This window comes from Glycine soja, chromosome 2 (assembly GCF_004193775.1).
Source record: "Glycine soja cultivar W05 chromosome 2, ASM419377v2, whole genome shotgun sequence".
NCBI lineage: Eukaryota > Viridiplantae > Streptophyta > Magnoliopsida > Fabales > Fabaceae > Glycine > Glycine soja.
The window spans coordinates 44,954,803-44,978,001 of NC_041003.1; the positions used below are offsets into that span (position 1 = coordinate 44,954,803).

A 23,199-nucleotide genomic window follows, 5' to 3' on the forward strand; every position below is an offset into this window, starting at 1 on the left:
TTCATTAAATTTTTTATTCGTTTCAAATTATAAAAATTTCTAAAGGAAAAAGTCGGTGTTTTTTAGTAAGTAAAAAACAGTAACAAAAAAAAGTGTAGGCCCTTGCCATGAAACAATTCCTCCCAGGAATAACCAAGTTATACCCACCCACCAAGCCCCTATTTTCATTCCATGCGTAATAAAGTTTTCACCCACCCTGTAAAGTTACGCATCCTATTGGCACCCAAGGGGAGGATTACACCTAGCTACCAAAACCTTCGAGCATAAATCTTGTCATTTACATAACAATTAATTTGCATGCATACACGAAAACTCATAACTGTAAAAAACATGTTAAGGTTCCGAATTCTGATACAGTAATATAGCCATATATACATATATAAGGAGCCAAGGGAAGGGGGGCTGGGACCGTACCCCTACCCCTACACAACCCCTTGCATCCGTCTCTGCTTGCATGGCCATTTTTTGGTGATTTAGAGGATGGAGACATTTTATGCTTTTATAAAGCCCATGCTACAGTACAGATAGAGAGAGGCTAGGGCCATGTTGCTACCACGTGCTTTCATACTTGAGAATATGGAGATGCTTTTATATATCCTTTTGGGAAGATGATTGGTGTGGAGAGAGAAGATTGTGTAAATGGTACCCCAGACTCTTTGCTAACTCAACACATCGACTCACGATGGGTGGTCATGGAAGATGAATCTACTTGAGGGATACAAAGTCAAACATGTTTATAGCTATTTGTTGGATGAAAGCACTCCTACATTAATGAATCAACATGGAAATGAACCATTCAAGGTATTAGCTTTTGTTTGGAAACTTTTCCATGACTGCATTCTGTTAATGAGAAATATTCTTGTCACCCAAGGTAACTGCCCTTTCTGTAATACTTCTTAGGAAACAGCTGAACCTTCTATACAGAACTTGGTGGATAGGATCTCATAGTAAAAAGGCCCAAGAGAATAGCAGGCCCAAGAGGACGAACCATTCTCTCTTTTTCTTTTTCTTTTTTTTTGAAGTGGATACAAAAATAAAGTATTGATCTAAAAAGAACATTAACCATGAATTTCAATAAAGTTGCATGTCAAAACATGAAAATGAGAATTCTCATTCCAGCTAGGTTGGCACCACAAAACTCATTAATCATTTATAGCATACCACAAATTTATTAACATCTAACAGAAAAATAAAAATATATAAAGTTCATGGGGAACATAAACCAAAACCAATGAAAAATTAAACGAAACTCGCCAAATCTTTAATTAGCTAAGAATCACAAATGAAAAAGAAAAGTGCTAAAACCTTAGTAGCACAAATAACAAAAAATATGTTGTCAAACAAAAATTCATTAGGGCTAGAAACTAATAAGGACAGTGAGTGTTATATAACAACAGTATGATAAGTTGCTTTATGGATTGCGTTCTTGATCTTGGCTATGTAAATCGATGACATCATTTGCTCATGTGTAGTAGTTGATAATTGTTCCTGGACAAAAAAAATAAAATTCATGTTAATATTTTAACTTTTAGACTAAGAAGATAAAAGGAAATGCTACATTCACTTATATGACTTGCAACAATTCCATCATGCTCTTGTTGTGACTAGCTTGTGTCTTTATGGATATTGCTCGAAACATCCGTGGATACCTAATTAACATGAATTTGGTCAAAATGAAAATTTTGTACATAAATTAAATAACTTGATTAAAAATTAACACGTAAAATACTTACATCAGATAAATGATAAAAGTAAAAACCTGACCAGAATGAAATGAAGGCAATCCATAATTAAAGTTTTGCAAAGAAGGTTCATCTTCTTGTGTAACTTTTTGTTTTTTCCTTCTCTTCTCAATGCCACGTTTTTGCCTAGCAGACAATCCTTGGACCCTTTCTTTAGTCTTTATTCCCTTCACATTAGTATTATCCACACTACAAAAATCCTTGGGAGTATTAATATGTGAAGCATCATGAGTACTAGCCGCCGACCCTTTACCTTCAAGGCATGCATCCATATCACTCGTGGCTTTATGCATGTGGTTGTAAACTTTATTCTTAATAAAATTAATTTGTAAAGAAATATCTTAAATGATAAATTTTCTTAATTCATGTTTTGCTCTATTTGAAAATTGGGATGAAGTTACTCAAATGAAAATATGTAACGTAAGTTACTAAATGAATCATTGTGTTCCAAAGAATGTCTATTAGATGAGTTGAAGTATTAAAAATTAGATTACTATTTTATCCTGTAATTTTTTTAGGTTTAATTATAACAGCATCGAGATCTCAGCCTTAGCTGGATGATGAGGCCTTTACTCAAGATCCCCAAATAAAATGAATGAGATATTCCTTTCGTTAAGAAGAATTGTTAGCAAGAAGAGAATTTATTAGATTGGCGAATAGATTGTTGATCTTTAGCCAATAGCATACACTTGTCACATACACTATAGGGATGGTGAGAAAAAATATATTTTACACCCTATAGGGACTATAATTGGAGATACCATTATTTCTAGTAGAAGTTCCTATAAAAATGGGAAATGCCCTACCTTTGAATTTTAAAATAGAAATTATATAATTTTTTTGAAATGAAAGAAAGAGACACCTTATACTGAAATAGAAATAAATAAGTGTTTCAAAGAAACCTTCTCTTCTATTGAAGATTGACTTTTAATAAATGATTGGGCCATTTATTTATTTAATATTTAATAGGAATTGTTCATACTTAAAATCATAATTAATCTTTTATTACAATAGAAACATAAGTGATATTGATTATTCAAGAAAAAGTAAAAGATTAACAAAAAATAAGTGAATCTAACCCATTGAATTATAAATATATATATATATATATATATATATATATATATATATATATATATATATATATATATATATATATATATATACTATTTTGGTTTTTTATTCCTCCTCTTTTTTTGAACTTTCTTTTTCCTTTTCCTCTGAATAATTTCAAATTCTCCCTTTTTTCACATCCAAATTTTTAACATAAAAAAGATTATCATCCATTTGAAATTTTTTCAATACCACATTAATTCTTTTCTCCCCGATATATCATTGGAATTTCATTTTACTTTTTAATTCATAAAGCTATAAAATAATATTAATTATGGTAATACTGATTTTTTAATAGTACTTATTCTGATTATATTTTTTAAATAGTAATTAAGGTCATGACGAGTATGTATTCTGATTATAATCAATTAAATCATTTAATGTTTTTTATTTTGATTTTACATGATAAATTGATAATCAATTTATTAAATTTATAGAATTTTTTTAACTATTGTAAACGTTTACCAAGTTATCAATTTTGTTTATTTTTAATTCATAAAAAATATAAATTAATTTAAGTTAATTGTAACCTCTATCATTTTCCTAATTGAAACATTCAAATATATAGCAAATATATATATATATATATATATATATATATATATATATATATATATATTCTTGATTAAACTATCTGATAATGTGAATATATGTTCTTATTCAAATTTATAGTAAATTAAAATTAAAAATAAAATGCATGATTTGAGTTTTTAAAAAAATCACATGATCATTTAATAAACTTAGATCCATAGCTATTTTCGTAAATCTCCATTTCATTTAAATATCTTTTTGCTTTTGATAGTAAAATTAAATCATGTAAAAAATAAAAATAAAAACTAAATGTATATAATTTTTCTCAACCATTAATTTATTGATTAATCTTATTATCATTTTAACATTTTAAATCTTATTACATGAAATGTTTATTGCTATTAGTTGTCCTTAGGAAATTAATCAGGTTGTTAAACTTTATTATTTCTACCAATGTTTTGGGTCAAATCAACTATTGTTATTTAATGTCCAATTTGTATAAGCTACTACAGTTCTGTTAGCATGAAGAAAACACTGTGCAGTTACTGTTACTGTCCAACTGGAGAATATGTGTCGGGTAAAGAGAAAAATTCAGCTCAAGAATAAAACAGTATTTTCATAAATCCATGCTAGTGCCATCATGCATGTACACCATCACGTTAGCATCATATAAAGTTACGTCGATTATGTAGCTACGTCAACACCAAAGAATCACGTCATAGAATCAACGAACATAATTTTCGAACTTAAGTTAATTTAAGAACAAAATGCACAAAATATATACTTTAAAAATAAAATATATGAAAATTCGAAAGTATAAAGTAAAAAAAAAAAAACACACACACACACGGTTAAGCCAGTAGTATTATTTAATTATGGTGGATGGTGATAAAGTGATAAAACGATAATACAATAGGAAATTGCAACTGATCAGCTGGCTTGTATATCAACTAAAAACATATCCATCACAGTGTTCAAATTCGACTATGTTTGAGGGATCCCATGTTGTTTGCGATTTGTTTGAGCACAAACTTCTGGATCTTCCCAGTGGACGTTTTGGGAAGCTCGTCTTTGAAAACCACCGTTTTGGGAACCATATAATGCGGCATGTTGTCCTTACAATACTGAATCATGTCCTTCTCCGTCAGTTTCTCTTTCTCTTTTATCGCCGCCTTCAAGCTCACGAACGCGCACGGCGTCTCTCCCCAATACTCGTCAGGTCTCGCCACTACCGCCGCCTCGTTCACCGCCGGGTGCCCGTACAACACCGACTCCAACTCAACGCTGCTCAAGTTCTCACCGCCACTAATGATAACCTCCTTTGACCTATCTTTTATCTCCAAGTACCCGTCTTCATGCATCACAGCAACATCCCCAGTGTAGAACCGACCGTTCTTGAAACACCTCGCGGTTCCTGAAGGGTCTTTTAGGTACCCTAACATCACACACCCTCCTTTCACAACAATCTCCCCGACGCTAACTCCGTCACGCTTCACACTCTCCCCCGTGGGACCCACCACGTCGACCTCCGTCACGCCGACAGTTCTCACCCCCTGTCGCGCCTTCAGCCTCGCCCTCTCCGTCGCCGGCAGCCTGTTCCACTTTCCTTTCCATGCACACGATACCACGATTCCGCCGGTCTCCGTCAAGCCATACCCGTGCCCCACCACAAACCCAAACTCCTCCGCTCGGAGGAGCACCGCCGCAGGCGGCGGCGCTCCGGCTGTGATGAACTGAACCGGCTTCTCCAATGGCCTCTTATCAGAGTTGGTTAACATGTTGAGCACCACGGGTGCGCCGCACATGTGAGTTACGTGATGGTTCCTTATGAGAGAGTAAACAACCCCAGCGTCGAACTTGCGGACGCAAATATTGGTGCCACCTAGAGCAGCGATCCCCCACGTTAAGTTCCAGCCGTTAGCGTGGAACATCGGAAGCGTCCAGAGATAAATAGGGTTCTTCGGAACAGCCCAGTCGATAAGAGTATCCAATGCGCTGATGAACGCTCCACGGTGGCAGTGGACAACGCCTTTCGGAGACGACGTCGTTCCCGAAGTGTAGTTGAGAATCATAGGGTCCCAGTCGGAGTTAGGTAAGACCCACTTGAAGTTCGGATCGCCCTTGCTCATAAGCCCCTCGTAGGTGTGGAGGAAATTATCAACGGTGGGTGAGGTTTTGGTTTTCTCTTCCTGGACAGTGTTGTCTGTGATGAGAATTAGGGTTGGGCGATGAGTGTGTTGCCTGGGGAAGAGCGATAGGGCTTCGAGGACGAGGTCGCGTGAGGCGAAGTCGACGAAGACGAGCGTGGAGTTCGCGTGGCGGAGGATGACGGAGACGGTGCGGGCGTCGAGGCGGGTGTTGATGTTGTTCAGGACGGCGCCGGCGAAGGGGACGGAGAAGTGGAGCTCGTACATGGCGGGGATGTTGGGGGCCACGACGGAGACGACGTGGCCGCGGCCGATGCCGAGGGAGGCGAGGGCAGAGGCCAGCTGGAGGCATCGGCGGCGCGTCTGAGACCACGTGAAGGTTGTGTCGTTATAAACAACGGAAGGGACATCGCCGTAAACGGTGGCTGCTCTGTCCAAGAAGGTGAGTGGAGTGAGAGGAGAAGAGTTAACAGCACTTGGCTTCAACTGTTCCATTAAGAGAGATTATGGAAGACACACCCTCACACACAGTGGAATTAATGAACAGATAATTGTGTAAATGGAGTGTGTATGATTGTTGCATGAAAGTGTCCACATATATATATATATATATAGCATATATATTTCATAAGATGAATTTCTAATTATTTTAAATAAATAGTAGTAAATGTAAATAATAAAATAAAATTAATGTCACCTTAGCATTTTGATCTGAGGAGTGCCAGGTTAGAACGAACCATAAAGTAAAAACCATAGAGCATTTGATTTTATTTTTAGAATTTAATTAATTTTATAAGTGACTGGAAAAAATATATTAGCATATGTTACTGCTAATATAAATAATCTCTCCGAATTCAATAATATAAAATAATAATAGAAAGATTCAGTGACCTTAAATATAAATAAATTTTAACTATCTTTATTTTGATTGATGATATGTTATTTAAAAAATATTCTTCAATAAGTTAAAATTATATTTTGAAATATTTTTTTTTATATTAAGTCACTCTAGAAGACAAGGTTAATAATGAAACATTTCTACACAGGTTATTTATATAACCAATATAGAAATAATGTATTTTAGACAACTACAAATAAATTACAATAGTGTCACCGCAGTTTTTATTACCTCACCTTTTTAACATTCGATGTAAAGTGGGGTCGTAAAAAGCCCTTGTTGTAGTAATGAGGTGCCTGAAAATTGACAAGTTGATCGCCGAGTGATCGATAGATGTTCAAAATTAGCTTAATTACCCCCCCAAAAAGTTCATTCCAATTAGAGTTAGGTATTTGGGCTCTAAGTCTAACATACTGTAGCTCGATTATATAACCTGCAACCCGCGCGAGCTATGTGCCTTAATATTAGTAGACCATTAATTTAAGATCCCTGCTTTTTATCATGTTCCGTTTAATGCACTTGTTAATGTGTTTGTGTCCATAGTCTTTTTTAAATTAAGTTAATTAAAAAATAATAATGTGTTAATCAATAACAAAAAAACAACAATGTTGCTTTTTCCAGGTTAGGGTTTTATTTTAAGTTACATTTGAGATTTGACTACTCCACATCTCCAACCCAAACAAGCACTGAAGCACAACCGACGGAGCCACCGCATCCCCGAATTTTTTTCCCCAGACATACATAAAAAATTAATTAAATACTAAATCATACGTATCCTCCTATTATTTAGTAAAACATATATATATTTATTATTCATAGTGTAAAGTTAGGTTTTCCTAACTTAAATTCTCAACGTGAATTTTTTTTTAATTTTTATTTTTAAGAAAATTAATTATTTTAATAAATTTTAAAATAATATAAAGACACATTTATTACACTACATCTTTCAAAGTATAATTAGTTTTGTCATTTTTGTGTTTCACTTGTATTTGTTAGTATATATTGTTATTCTCATTTTATTATTATTATTTATGTCTTTGTATTTCTCATCTTAATTATCGAAGTATTTTAATTCCTCTATATTATATAATTGAAATGTACTGTATTTTTTATCAATTTAATTTTTTTAAATCATTTCTGCTTTTTTTTAATTTATTTTAAAGACTACTAATTAATTTATCATTTTTAATTAATGTACATAAGAAAAAAACCATCAATGAAACAAAAATTAAACTTCAAAAAAATTCACATGTTCAAATGCCTTAAGTTAAACATGCCTTAAGTTTGCAATTTATTTAAGTGGTAATTAAAAAAATGAAGATATTTTTTATGAAATTATGTTATTTGTTTATCTTCATTTTAATCACAACATGTTCAACATCTTCATTTTATTCACAACATGTTCAACATGCTCAATAAGAAAATTATGTTACTTGTTTTGTAAAATAAAATGTTTTTTTTTATGAAATCATGTGTTTATATTTAAATGTTTAAATAAGAAAATCTTATTGAGCCCATGAAATCTCATATTTCATCATGTCGACACGTAATGTGTGACTCCACACATCATTATGTTTGATTTTGGTCACGCTTTACTACTTTAGAAAGATTTTGCATGGTGGGAATTTCGGAATGGTTGGTCAATGTATAGATTGTGGACTTGTGGTTATGAAAAAATTGGAGCTTCCTCGGAAGGTAAAATCTCAGGCTAAACTTCTTGATTATTTGCTGTAATTGATTGGTCCACCTTTTATTATTCCTGCATTTTTTTGGCAGAAATTTAGTATTGTGCAGTGACAGATTCAAAAAATTTCTTAGTAGGAATAAGAAACAATTTATAATATTTTTTAAAAAAATATCACAAACTTTCCCAAAATATATAATGTCATGAAAAAAATCTAAAATAATTAAATTTTTAGAAATTATAATTGTCTGTTATGCATATTTATAGTTTGAAAATGTTCTGTGATTTTTTATGGTCAATAGTGTAAAAAATTAAAAAGATAAATAGTAAGATTAATATTATTTTATATTTTTAACATTCATTTTAAAAATATATATCTTATGGGCGATTCTTTTTATTACACATGTATAAATATAGGAAAAAACATGCGAGGGAATTTGCCCCCACACCATATAATTAACATGGATCCTCCAGTGTACTTGTGAGAAAATGAAAATCACAAATATAATACCATATGTGGTGCAAATTAGGGTTTCTATTTTTTGTGCTTTAGTTTCCTTGTTTGTGCAGACGGTTGCCCCAGGCAGATGTTACGTGGTAAGCTTGCGAGCTACATATATAAAATGAAGATCGTTTATCTTGACTGGTGGCCCGACTATATAATCGATTACCTAACTTTAGTTCCCATACTAACTGGAAATTGTCCCCACACTCTATTAGATGGTTTTTTTTTTTACCAAAAATGGAATAAAATGAAAAATTAATTGTTGATCAAGAAAATATTTATTAAAATGAATAATTTTTTCCACCTAAAAAGTAAAAGGCACCATCAAGGTGGCATCTTGTATTTTTTTTTTCCCCTAGCATAAGAGTCACCCTCGAAAGCTCTCTCTCCTACTAGTCAACGCTAAATATTCTTATTTAATAATATTTTTACACAATTTAGTGTTAATCAAGTTATTAAAAAAACTTTTTAAGAAATAAGTTTAAATAAACTCTCCCATATTTTATTTTCATTCCTATGTATTTTGTTAATCTTTATTTCAATTTTTAGTTAAGATTATAAAGTATAAGTAAAAAATGAAGAGTATATTATAATTATAAAGTTCACAATGAAATACAATTATATAATGAAATATTAAACAATAATTCAAACAATGTTATAACTATAATTTTAATTTTCCTTCTTTAAAAATATATTTGTTTAATAAAATAATGTATTTTACCATAAAAGTCTAATTCAATTGTTTGAGTAATATGTGAATTGTTGTAAATTTTTTGATTTGGATAAAATAAAATCATGACTAAAGAAATCTCGTTTGTTATAGTACAAATATATAATATAAATAAATTGAAGCCTAAAAATGATGTCATTGAAATACTTGAAAGAATTGTGTACATATGAATTTTGAAAAAATATTATATATAAAAATTGAGATTTAAATGATTTTTTTCTCAAAAAGATATTTTTTATTTTTTTTTTTAAAGTCAAAACTTTCATTCAATATTAAACAACAATAACATATACAGAGAAGTATCAGAGAAAAAAAATAAAGATTTTTATCTATCATGTAGTATATCATAGCAATACCAAAATATATACTTGTATTATTTTATTCTTCGTTATAAAAAGAAATTAATTAACATTCATATTTTTATTGCTACATTCTTGATTACTAATAATATGTATTTTTTTTCCTAATTAATTATACATTTATATTTATTATAAGTAGTCTGATCAATATAAGACGAATATGAATGATTAATTTATATATATCTTCATCAGCTTGACTAACTCTAATTTAATCATTAAATATGAATATTTAACATCGACTTAATTGAGATTAGATACTTAACAAAATACAGTTTAAAAGGATGACAATTCTTACTTTTTTATGTGACAAAAATGACTTATTTTGATAAATATTTTTTCGATCATCCCATAATAATAATTAGTTTTAATTTTTAATCTATTCTAATAAATTACCCGTATAACATGGCTTAACGGGCAGGCACATTCTTAAGCAGGCGTACTTGCTCGTATACCCAACTTTAGTTCCAATACTTAGAGGACAATTATATATAATTGAATAATAAAATATTAATTTTTTTTACTTTTTATTTAACTTTTCAAATATAATATATTTTATCAAAAATTTCAATTTAACGGTTAAATTTTTAAAATTTATTTTTTATATATTGGAAGGTGCTATTTTACTATATTTGACACATAATTTAATTTTATATATATATATATATATATATATATATATATATATATATATATATATCGAAGGATAATTACATAAGGATAGTTAGAATTCTTAAATAGTCTATATTTAAATTTTGTGGAAGAAAATAAGCATATTTTTTAAAACTAAACCAAATCAGTTGGTTCTACCTATTCAACTAGGAACCAGACAGGTGATCGGTCTGTCTAGTGCAAAAAACTGAAGTGCTTCAGAACTGGTGCATCAAACCAATTTGAACCAATTCAAAATAATTTTTTTAATTTAATTCAAAATATTTTAAAATAAATCAAATATATATTTAAAAGTTTCAATTATTTTATTATTAATTATTATCATATAAAACATACTAATCTTAAAAAAAATACTCTAGTCTATAAGAAACAATTACCTAATTTATTAAAATAAATAAAAGTAATTAGATTAATTAGTTTCTCATAAATTTTAATTTTATTTTAAGACTACCCATGATATTAAATAATTTAAGATATGATTATTTTTTAAGAGATAATTCTTTAACGTGCTTTGTTTCTTAAAAAATATTTTTCTTATTTCTTATATAAAAGATGAGAGATAGTATAATTTAATTTAGTCTTTCTTTATTAATTTACAATTTTTTGTATCCTATTTTTTCATAGTTTTTTTTATTATTTTATTACTTAAACCGTTATATATTAGTTTTAAAACATAAGTTTAATTATTACTAATTTGACCACAATTATATTATGATTAAGGTTACATTTGACCAGAAAAAAAAATGTGTTGAGATGTCGCAGTGGGATACATAACAATATGGTGCAGGTTGAAATGGATAAAATCATTGAAGGTTTTTTGAGACTGCCAGTACAGGCCCATGAATTCAAAGTTGGGTTATTGTCCAACGTCCTCCCTCTCTATTCCAGGATCTTCATTGCCAGCTCCTCAATTCCTTTGATGTAAGAAGATGGGGATGTCTTCCTATTCTTGGTTTGGATCTCAAGAATAAATTAGTTACTATTTTTTTTCAAAAGCAAAATGAATATTATTAATAATATTAGTGCGAAGCGTAGCATAATACATGCTAAAGTCCCCCAAAACTACCATGGTAAAAAAAAAAAAGTCTCACTGAAAAGATCTGTCGATAATTTCCCACTAAAAAATCAATCGGTGCTCTCACAAAAAAATCGGTCGGTAGTTTTCCATAAAAATATTTTTCGGTAATTTTTCATGGACATGTCTGCCAATAATTTGACATGGAGATATCCATCGGAAAAGTTAATCGATAATAATCTGTCGGTCATATTACATACCAATTTTGTTTATACAGAAATTAAAGATAATATTAGAACAATTAATGTATTTTATTCAATCAATCCCTTAACCGCACAAGCTTGTTACCAACAATTTTTTTCTGTGGCTATTTGGTCGGTAAAATTGCATGACTGAAACTTTGACTGTCGGTATTCTTGTAGTGGTAGTATTGATGGTTGTGATAGTGATTCTAGTCGGAAGGATTATAGTTAAATTATGTTTAAAATTAAAAATCAAATTTAAAAAAGAATTATTTTGTTTTGAAAGTAAATATAAAAGTTTTAAAAAAATTAAAAGCTATTTTAACTTCATTTTATCAAATTTATTTTGTTTTAAAAATTACATTTGAAAAATCAAAAACTAAAAATTTACATCAATTCCAAACAGATCCAATGTATTCAAGATTTGACTTTTTCAAAATAAAAAAAAAAAGAATGAATAGATATTTTGATCCTTATAGTCATTTTGTAAATTAGTCCATATTCTATTGAAATGTAAAAAATAATTCCTATTTTTATATAAATGTTACAAAATAATCTTACTGTAATATACATTATTGACAATTTTAGTGTTGACTTTGGTCTTGAGGTTCACGTCTTTCCCTTCACTTTGTACCGTGAAGTTGTACTTGTTCGCCGCTCCCTCTGTGGCCAGAGTGCTCATGATTTCGTTGCTGGACTTGAGCATATGCAGTGACTCGTATACGGGAGTCGCGTGGTATAACAGAAGTGAAACATTCTGAGCTTCGGTCAGGTTCTTGTACTTTGGCGCGAAACTGCTGACAGCGCCCATCTGTTTAATTTCTTTGACCCCATGGTTCTTAAATAGATTTTCAGAATTTGGTAGCAGATGATGCATCATATTCTGAAGCAAGTCTTCACCACCAATGGTACTTCCTGCCAAGGCTTTAATCTGTGATGCTCCACCCGTTGTAGCAGTGACAACAACATCACAATAACCAGCACCCATATTGAAAATGAGAGCAATTTTCTCAGTTCCACTGCCCATATTCTCATGAGAAGTCTGCTGTTGTTGCTGTCCATATAACAAAGCCACAGCTGTTGGTTTAGGCATCACATATGTCGTGTCCCCATGTCTTATGTTTTAGATTTTAGCTGTGTCTCGGTGTCTATGTCATGTTCTGTGCTTCATAGTTTAAAATAGCATTGTTTTAGTGCCGGAGCAGAGTGGCCCCTAGCAGCTACAAGTGCCGCCATAGTGAAGGGTTTCAGTGTAACAGCTGTAGCGGACCAAGAAGCAGCTGCAGCAGACAGGATAGTGGTTCTGTGAGTTGTTTCCAGAAAAGTCCTTTGAATAGATAATTAAGGCTTTTTTAGGGGGCTATTCTTCGGATTTCAATTTCCAAAATGAAATGTACAACCATAATAGTAGTGAAAATGATAAAGAAGAAGCCTTAGATTTTAAAGATGATGATTGATGATTCCTATCTAAGAAACCGAATATTTGACCTTTGTTGAAATTTAGTTGTATGTTTTGCTTAAGGTCACTATTATGACTTTTTATTGTTAATTATGAATTACGAATGCCATGATTTTTAGAGTAATTATTATTTATTTTTGGGAATTTATCTTTGTATAGTGTAACAATAGAAACTATCCCACTTTAGCATTTTTCAGGGATATAAAAGTAAAACAGTGCTTCTCCAAGGAAACCTATATTCACATAAGCTTTTGGAGAAGCAAAACAATAGAGCTTCAATAAAAGTTAATTGCACAGAAATGGGGAAAAGAAACGAAGCAGAACCTGAAAGACAAAGAAATTGCGAGCTTTAACGAGAATGGCTAGGGACTTGAGTCTGTTGTTGTAGGTCACCCAATTGACGAGGGATTCGTCGATGTGGTACTCGCTGGCGCCGGCGCTGGTGATGGTGCAAGTGAACTTGATCTCGATGGAGTTGGCGAGGTGGTAGACGAGGCGGACGAAGGCTCTTCATTAATATTTATATTGTAATATTCTCAAGCAAGTCGCAGAACATAGGTTGCCCAAGACTTATGATTATCACCAAATTAGGAACACCATTGATAATTATTAGTTACAATCTTAAAGTAAGTTATTCACATTACTAAACCCAGATCCAACTTCGTTATGTAAGGGGGAAAAAAACATTATTATTATTACAATGTTAGCCACTGTAGATCAATGAATAATAGGCAATGAGATGGGAAACATAGCTACCCAGTGTGAGATAAGCAAGTATCCTATTTGAGTATCAGAAAATGTGACCATTGACGAAAGAAAAAAATCTTTAATGATCATATTTTCTGTTGACAAATTATTGTTTGACCAATCCCAAAAATAAAAATAAATCTAATAAAATTTCTAGATCTTCATCTATTCGTATATTTTGTTAACTATTTTTTTTAGGATATTTCTTTTCCTTACCCATTTATAAATGGTGTATCACGAATACACTTTGACCCATCCACCGTGTTGTGATTGATTCTTGTGTATGAATCAATGGTCCCTATCAGCATTTCCTCGTGTAAAATAAAACCTTCGGTTAATCATCTTCTCTAGTTCTCCGAATTTTCTCTCGAGCAAAGAAATTTGCTTGCTTCACCCTATTCTAAGTACGATTGTTCCTATAATCCATTTACGGAGTAATTTAAACACTTATTCTCCAAACATACCTATGAAATCTGACTTGATCATATGAAACTCCTCAAATATCCTTTAATTAATTTTTCTATTTGCCTAGGTAGTCAATGTGAAGCACTTGTCATGATTGTTCGTTATATGAAATTCACATAACTTTCTCTTGTCACCACCACCTATTATTGCATTTTTGCTAAGAGGAAAATTGAAGAGCTTAGTATGAAAAATGTTCCTCAAAATCTGGCCCCAATTTGTATTTAGTAGGATTAAATGTTTTAGAAGTTCAGGCTAAATTCTCTTCTCCTCTAGTCATCTTCTCTCCCTCCTAATTAAGTCCTAAATGTTGGTCCTTTATTCAGACAATTATATAGCTAATGTTAAATATTCTGTTGTCCAACCGAAATAGTTTTATAGATTAATTATAACCACACCCCATCATGGCATTACCGGAGTCATTCCAGCACTTAATGCATGGTCAAATTACATTTATTTGGTTATCATTTTGTTGGGGACATGATTGTCTTGGACTTCTTTTAAGTTATTGAATTTTTATATATTTTTAAATTATAGATAATTAAATTTATTATATTATTTGTATTTAATTTTTTATTAAAAAATTATTCTCTAAATATAAAATAGAATAACTATATTAAGTGAGAATATTTCTAAGAATTATTATTTCATAAGAACATTTTAAAAAAGTCCTTAACAAAAATGTTTTTAAATTTTTTGTTAATTCTTTTCTCACAATGAAAAAGATGGATTAATTCAAAGAGAAAAAAATATCAAAAATAATAATAATTAATAATATTTGTTACATAATCCATCTTTTTCATCTTTATTTTTAAGTTGAATTCAATTTTTTTCTTAAAAAATTATTAATAATTAAAAGTAACTTTATTTAACAACTTAAATAACTTATGGTACATTAAAATATAATTATATGCTCAAAATACTTGTTTGATAAATTTTGTAATTATAATATAATATTTTATATAATAATTATATATATAATAAGCATTTTTTGCATGACACATGCTAATATACTATGAAAATTAATAATGTTCAATTATACATGTGCATATTTGCTGTGTGAATTTAAGTTTTAGTGAGTATCAATTTGATGTTAGTAATGTAGATATTTTTTTTTTCTAAATTAAAGTTAGTAAAAGAATTACTAACAAAAGGAATTAGTGTGTTAATAAAAGTATTAAATTAAGTTAAAAAATCATTTTTTAATGCATGTAAGGTTTATAAAATATTATTATTACTTCTTGTAATTATTATCATGATTGTTGAAAAAAAATTTAAAGATTACATTTTTTTAAATTTAATTTGAGATAAACTATGTTATAAGACCATGATTAAATAAGTTACTAAAGAATGAAATGTTAAAATTGTATCATTCTTAAAATTTAATTAACAAATATAATTAAAAAATTAAAATAAAATTGACCAATTGTATTAAAGTGAAACTCAATTAAAAGATTTATTTAAGACCTCTTATGGACACGTCCATGTTGGGTGGGAGGTATGTTTTTTGTCATCCATGTGTCTAATCCTTTCTCTTTGTAGGGGCAGTAGTTGTTGGTGGCTTAGTTTCAAAATGATGGTTAAGTGTTATTCTCTTGGGTCTTGATTATATAAAGAAGAAAAAAAAAAGATGTATTTTATATTTATTATGAAAATTAGTTAATTTTATTAAATTGTGTTATTTTTAATTAAAAAATAACTTTTTTAAATTACTTATCATTGAAACTTGATATCAAATATTAATTTTTTTAATCTTATTAAATAAAATATATTTTAAGAATAGTCTCATTAAATAAGACTTTGTTAATTAAAATTTACTTATATTTAAAAAAAATTAAAAAAATGTTGTTTATATTTGATATCAAAGAGACTACTTATTGTCCTTCTAATATTAATAGTTGTAACTAGTGCGGGTCACATAGGTGTATGTGTAGCCATTGTACACATACATGTTATTTGCTAACAAAAAAAATGTTGATCCTTTATGTCTAGCTATTCTACATGTCTTTTTTCAATGTCATGTATAACTTAACATTAATTTTGTTCCATATATGTAAACTCCTTCTCTTCATTTCTTCCTTTACTACTGCAATAAAAGGATTTTCACTAGAATAATCTTCAAAATTCGTAGCACTTTTTCAAGTTGTCACAAATTTATCTTTGTAAAAAACAGAATAAGGGTGCGGAAGCAACTTCAACACAAGGATGAAATAATTAAAATTCAAGCTTTAAGCTCACCTAAAAAAATATTTATTATTAGTTTTTAAGTTAAATTATAATTTTAGTTCTCTTATGATTTTGGTCCTCATATTTTTAAATCAAGATATTTTGTCTCTCTATTTTAAAACATAAATAATTTTAATTCTTGCGTAAGTTAACCATCCAAAGACAAATGTTTGACTTTGATGTGATATGAAATTTATGTACACAATTTACATAATACTTATGTAAAAAAAGATTAAATAAAATAAAAAATAAAAAAATATCTTAATGGAAATTCAACTAATAATCCTTTATAAATAAAGAGAGCAATAAATAAGATATGTGTTTTATTTAGTTAATTACATTAATATTATTTTCTATGTATTATTATTTAAGATTATTTTTTTTTCAAATTATCAAAATTTATATTTTAAAAAATATTTAATATATAAATATTTTTTAATTTTATGTCAATTATTAGAACAAAAATAATTTGTATATTAAAATCAATTTAAAAAATTATCTAAATAATTTGCAAATTAATATATGAAATTTAATTATAAATTGGTAAAATAAAAATATGTACACTATTCAAAATAAAAACATATAGATTGATATAAAATAAAACTAAAAAGGTTTATATATTAAATATATTTTAATTATAAATTTTGATAAAAAAAATTAAAAAATTAATAAGTCTTAACTAATGATACATCTATAACTATTATAAAGGAAATAACATTATTTAATGTCATCTTTCTTTTTGTTATTTTTACCCTCAATTATTTTAAACTACTACAACATTTATTTTAACTTCCAAGAGCATTTACATATTTGAAAACAAGTTACACAAAACTACATATATAGGTAACTTCCAAATTTAGGCAAGAAATGTCTTTTTCGCATTAGTAGAAAATAATTGTTAATATAGTTAACTTAATTAAGTGTATTGATGGTTTATTATCCTGTCTATAAATAAAATGTCAAATGTCAAGAGTTCAATTCCTATTTAGACTCCTTTTTATTTTTTATTTCATTTAATCTTTTTTACATAAGTGTATTTTTTTTATTTTTTTTAAAATAAAAAGACTGTCTTAATTTAATAATAGGAAGACTAAATTTATAATTTAACTTATTTTTTATAAAGCAAAGAAATCTCATGTTAGAAAAGTATGCCTATATTAGCAAAAATACACCTACTAAATAAATTATCATTTAAAATAAAATATTTCTATTAAAAATTATTTTATGTCTTACACACCGTTGGGTCCATCAATGCCAAAGAAAGACCCTTAGATGATAGCCCGAAGATCGATTAGGCTTGATCCATTCGAAAGCGTGTCTTGTTTCTTCTCTAGTAAGATTAATTGAAAGATAAAACTCGATTGAAGGAACCTTTGAAAATTGACAAACTTATTATCCAATAAATCAACATGGTGATTGATATTCAAAAATAGCTCGATAGGCTGTCCACCCAAGACTTATAATAATTATATTTATAAAATTTATTTTTAATATATTGAAGATATTGTTTTATTAAATTTGACTTATGATATTTTTTAATATCTATGTAGTTCTTGTCCTAGATGACGCCTTAGAAAAAAGATACATAATCCAGAAATATTAAAGTGCAAAAGTGTAACTTGTCTTATCTTTTAGGTCTAGTATGAGTTATATAATAATGTTGTATTTGAGTTAGATTGTTTGGCATCTAAGTAAATAGGCCTTAAATAAGTCGATCCAATAAAAATAGAATGGTACACATCCTCTCAACCACAAGTGTTGTGGCGCAAAAAGACTAAATATGTACTAAGAGAGCCAGAAGGTACACATCTGCAGAGTCTCTTAAGCACGAAGAGACTCAGACGAAGTGAGTCATTTGACAGAGTCCAATCGAGAGGACCACAGGAGTACATAGCCCCATAGTCTCGAGTGCGTAAGCATAAAGAGACCAAGACCAAGGGGATCATCCAATAGAGTCCTACCGAGAGGGTTGAAAGAGTACGTAATCCTACAGTCTTGAGTGCATAAACATTATGAGAGTAGGACTGAATTGGTCATCCAATTGAAAAAGTCAGGGAGGTACATACCTTCTCTCTATATATAGGGATTTGCTAATACACTCACTTTTTTTAAAGTATAAGTGCATCGGCAACCAACACACAAATATTTGGACCATAAAATCACTCATTTCCATTCATTTCAAGGATATTATAGCAATGATTTAATTGCAAAAATAGTCTCTCTATTTATCCCAACTCACTAAATCAATCTTCTTATAATTTAATTCACCAATTGAGTTTCTTATTTTTTATTTTCAATTTGACTATTTGAGTCTCCAACTCCAAAATTGAACATTAATTATTAGTGAAAAAGTTGACGGTAAATGAATATTTTGACATGTAACAATCAACGTTACCCATTAATATTCAACGTCTAATTTTAGGATTAGAGTTAGATTGAAAAAAAGAAAAAGACTTAATTTGTAAATTAAATTACAGGATGATCAATTTAGTGAGTTAAAATAAATAAGTGAATTATTTTTGCAATTAAGCTTATAATAATTTAATATATAATTTTAAAATTAAAAATAAAAAATTATTCTATATCTTACCCTGTTCCACTCATTTGTCCCTCTTCATTAATTGTCTGTCATTTCTTATCTCTCACGTATCCTAAAAGGCTAAAATTTTCCAAGGATAAAACTGCGGTGCTTCCACGTTCACCAGCCAAGTTCTTCACCACACTCAGGAGTGAGTTTGCCAGACAAAGCTTTTGATTTCGATCAGAGCATCTCTGTGTTTGGGTCCGGAGCTGCCTCCAATGCCTTCGCAAGGCACAGTACGGTGTGATACAGTCGGATTGCAAAATAGAGTCGGGGTCGCCAATTGCTCATCATGATTCATCATTTCTTTTTACTAATTTTGTTATACATTCTCTTTAATGTAAATCACAATCATTGGGTTTGAATTGTTATTGTGCTGTCCGTGGCATGGACATGGCTTGACGATAGTAGGCCAAAACAAGAAAAAAAAGATGCAATGATAAGTGTAAAAATGAAAGATGAGAGAGAAACAAGTTTTTTTTTATAAAAAAAATCAAGTTACCTTAAATTACTGTATATATTATCCCTAAAACAAGTTAGAAATTTTTTTAATCATCAATTTAATTCTTAAATTATTTTAAAAGATTTAATTTGATTCTAAATTTTTTAAAAAAATTAATTTGATCTTTAAGTTTATTTAAAATACACAAATGTGATCATTTACGCCTAATTAAACTAACGTTTATGATTGTAAGTTCGGTGGTTTTGTTTAAGAATAATGAAAGTTTTTACCCATATATAATTGATAGATAATTATGCACGAGGATTGCTAGAAATGTCGAATCATCTTTAAGAGAGGAGAACAAATATGAACATTCGAATGTCAGTACCATGCATTATTCACCTTTCATTGTTTGTCTATTTTAAAACAATTAAAGTAAGCCTAATCCATTTTAAAAATTTTCATTCCACGTAAAGATAAGAAGAGTTGAATTTGGGTACAATATAATAAACAATTCTCCACCACACAATAATCTATAATCAAAATACACCACTAATTAAACTCTTACTATACATAAACTTTACTAGGTGATAATACAATAGGAACTTGATGCCAAGCATGCCATAAACTATTGGAGAGTAATTCACATTCGACTTTGCGTGAAGGACCCCATCTCCTTGGCGATTTGTCTCAGCACAAACTTCTGTATCTTCCCCGTAGATGTCTTAGGAAGCTCGTCTTTGAAAACAACCGTTTTGGGAACCATATAATGCGGCATGTTGTCCCTACAATACTCAATTATGTCCTTCTCAGTGGGTTTCTCTTTCTCTTTTATCCCTTTTTTCAAGCTCACAAACGCGCACGGCGTCTCTCCCCAATACTCGTGCGGCCTCGCCACCACCGCCGCCTCGTTCACCGCCGGATGCCCGTACAATATCGACTCCACCTCCACGCTGCTCAAATTCTCGCCGCCACTGATTATAACATCCTTTGACCTATCTTTGATCTCCAAGTACCCATCTTCATGCATCACACCAACATCTCCGGTGTAGAACCAACCGTTCTTGAAACAACTTGCTGTTCCCGAAGGGTCTTTTAGGTAGCCTAACATCACACACCCTCCTTTCATCACAACTTCTCCGATGCTAACCCCGTCACGCTTCACGCTCTCCCCGGTGGGACCCACCACGTCGACTTCCGCCATTGCAACCGTTCTCACCCCTTGCCTCGCCTTCAGCCGAGCCCTCTCCGTTGCCGGCAACTTGTTCCACTCCCCCTTCCACGCGCATGACACCACCAATCCTCCGGTCTCAGTCAAACCATACCCGTGACTCACGACAAACCCCAAAGCCTCTGTTCTGAAGAGCACCGCCGCAGGAGGCGGCGCTCCGGCGGTGAGGATCTGAACCGGTTTCTCCAACGGGGAGTTCGCGTTGGTTAACATGTTGAGCACCACCGGCGCGCCGCACATGTGAGTCACGTGATGGCGTTTTATGAGAGAGTAAACAATCTCAGCGTCGAACTTGCGGACACAGATATTAGTTCCACCCACGGCAGCAATCCCATACGGGAAGCTCCAGCCGTTAGCGTGGAACATCGGAAGCGTCCAGAGATAAACCGGGTTCTTCGGAACCGCCCAATCAATAAGAGAGTCCACTGCAACAATAAACGTTCCACGGTGGCAGTGGACAACGCCTTTGGGAGACGACGTCGTTCCTGAAGTGTAGTTAAGTACGATCGGGTCCCACTCGGAGTTCGGTAGAACCCACTTGAATCCCGGATCGCCCTTGCTTACAAGCCCCTCGTATGTGTCGAGGAAATCGACGGTGGGTGAGGCTTTCTCGATGGTTTCGTCTGTGATGAGAATTAGGGTTGGGCGTTGACTTTGATTTTCAGGGAAGAGGGATAGGGCTTCGAGGACGAGGTCGCGTGAGGCGCAGTCGACGAAGACGAGCGTGGAGTTCGCGTGGCGGAGGATGACGGAGACGGTGCGGGCGTCGAGGCGGGTGTTGATGTTGTTCAGGATTGCGCCGGCGAAGGGGACGGCGAAGTGGAGCTCGTACATGGCGGGGATGTTGGGGGCCACGACGGAGACGACGCTGCCGCGGCGGATACCAAGGGAGGAGAGGGCGGAGGCCAGCTGGAGGCATCGGCGGCGCGTCTGGGACCACGTGAAGGTGGTGTTGTTATAAACAACGGAAGGGACGTCGCCGTGGACGGTGGCTGCTCTGTCCAAGAAGCCGAGGGGAGTGAGAGGGGAAGAGTTAGCAGCACTTGGCTTCAGCTGTTCCATAATCAGAACAAGATAGGAATAGGGACTGGCTTGATGGGACACAGAAATGTGGGAGAAATATATAGTATTATTATCTTCCTATCTTGAGAAAATAAAGAAATAATCCTAACCATATCAAGGAAAATTTGACAATGAGTATGTAAAATACTATTTAATATCTTAAAGAATATAAAATGTAATTGATTCGTACTCCTATTCTAAGGAGATCTTCGATTCTCTTTGACTGAGTATTTGGTGCATAATTTATTTCTTTGCAAGCCCAAACTATGGAATTATGGTTTAAAAATTAAAAAAAAAAACGTTTTTGGGCATATATTAGGCTACGTCAAGATAGATTATGTAATATAATAAATAGATAAAGAAAAATAAAAAATATTAAATGAGTATTATAGTGTAAAGCTACAATGTATTTATTTTATAATAAACAGTGAATAAAGGGGAATGTTTAATGTATTAATAGAAGAAAGAGAGATACAGAGTAAGAATTAATGAGGAAAGAGATACCAAATCTGAATGAACAAATAAAAAAGAAGTTTTTTTCTTGACAGAAGATAGAAAAATCTGAACGTTCAAATATATTTATTCTATAGCAAACATGATAAGGATGATGCTGAGTCATTTCTGTAAAGATAACGTGCCGGATCTCCTGTGGAATGCGATTTCATTCGTTCGTGCTCTCACTTATCAGATTTTTGTGTTTTATTTTATGTTTGACTGTTATGAGATAAAAAAATAACCATAAATTTCCATCGATTTCGATATCCTAATGTCGAAATGTGTAGAGTTCTCTCGAGGCAAATTTCTCAAAAGGGGTTTATTTTACAAACTATTTTTGTAAATGGGGTTCTTTTCAAACTATTTCTTTAAATGGGGTTCTTTTTTACGTAAAAGTCATGCAAATCGTAGAAGGCATTGACGAGTTCGGACTGGGGGTGACATGTGACACTGGTCTCGCCAGTACCACCCACGATTTGAGCTCCATGAGACTCGCCAGTTGGACTGGCGAGTTGAGCAGGCTGGGAATTGCCAACTCTACTGGCGAGTTGTGCAGCAGATTGGGAGTGCTTTATAATGCCATTAATTAAGGAGCTTGAGGAATATATACACGGAATATTTTTTAATGAATTATGTTTTTAACCTGTTATTAATTTATCCAGCATCATTAACTAACTAATCTGAATATATAAAATATTAAAAACATATGTTGACAGTGCCATGACATTCCTTTTAATAATCTCTGCCAACAATGTCTACTTTTAAGGACTAAAAACATTTTTTTTTAAATTACAAGAATTAAAATTATTTTAAATTTTAAGAATTAAAAACATAATTAAATCAAATTCAAAGCATAAAT

The 23,199-nt window shown here is 31.4% G+C and overlaps 2 protein-coding genes across 2 annotated transcripts; both read right to left on the minus strand.

Annotated features, from left to right (window-relative positions):
• Positions 1–4,247: 4,247 nt before the first annotated feature.
• Positions 4,248–6,099, minus strand: LOC114397583 (probable acyl-activating enzyme 5, peroxisomal). The gene has a single exon (XM_028359691.1). The coding sequence runs from the start codon at positions 6,026–6,028 to the stop codon at positions 4,361–4,363; it is 1,668 nt and encodes a 555-aa protein (XP_028215492.1). The 5' UTR covers positions 6,029–6,099; the 3' UTR covers positions 4,248–4,360.
• Positions 6,100–19,988: 13,889 nt separating this feature from the next.
• Positions 19,989–21,942, minus strand: LOC114397590 (probable acyl-activating enzyme 5, peroxisomal). Its single transcript, XM_028359704.1, has one exon. It carries the CDS (start codon positions 21,843–21,845, stop codon positions 20,196–20,198), a length of 1,650 nt encoding a protein of 549 aa, XP_028215505.1. The 5' UTR covers positions 21,846–21,942; the 3' UTR covers positions 19,989–20,195.
• Positions 21,943–23,199: the final 1,257 nt, after the last annotated feature.

Bases quoted from the DNA above. Each gene is read 5' to 3' on its own strand.
- LOC114397583 (XM_028359691.1), bottom strand. From the start codon at position 6,028: ATGGAACAGTTGAAGCCAAGTGCTGTTAACTCTTCTCCTCTCACTCCA.
- LOC114397590 (XM_028359704.1), bottom strand. From the start codon at position 21,845: ATGGAACAGCTGAAGCCAAGTGCTGCTAACTCTTCCCCTCTCACTCCC.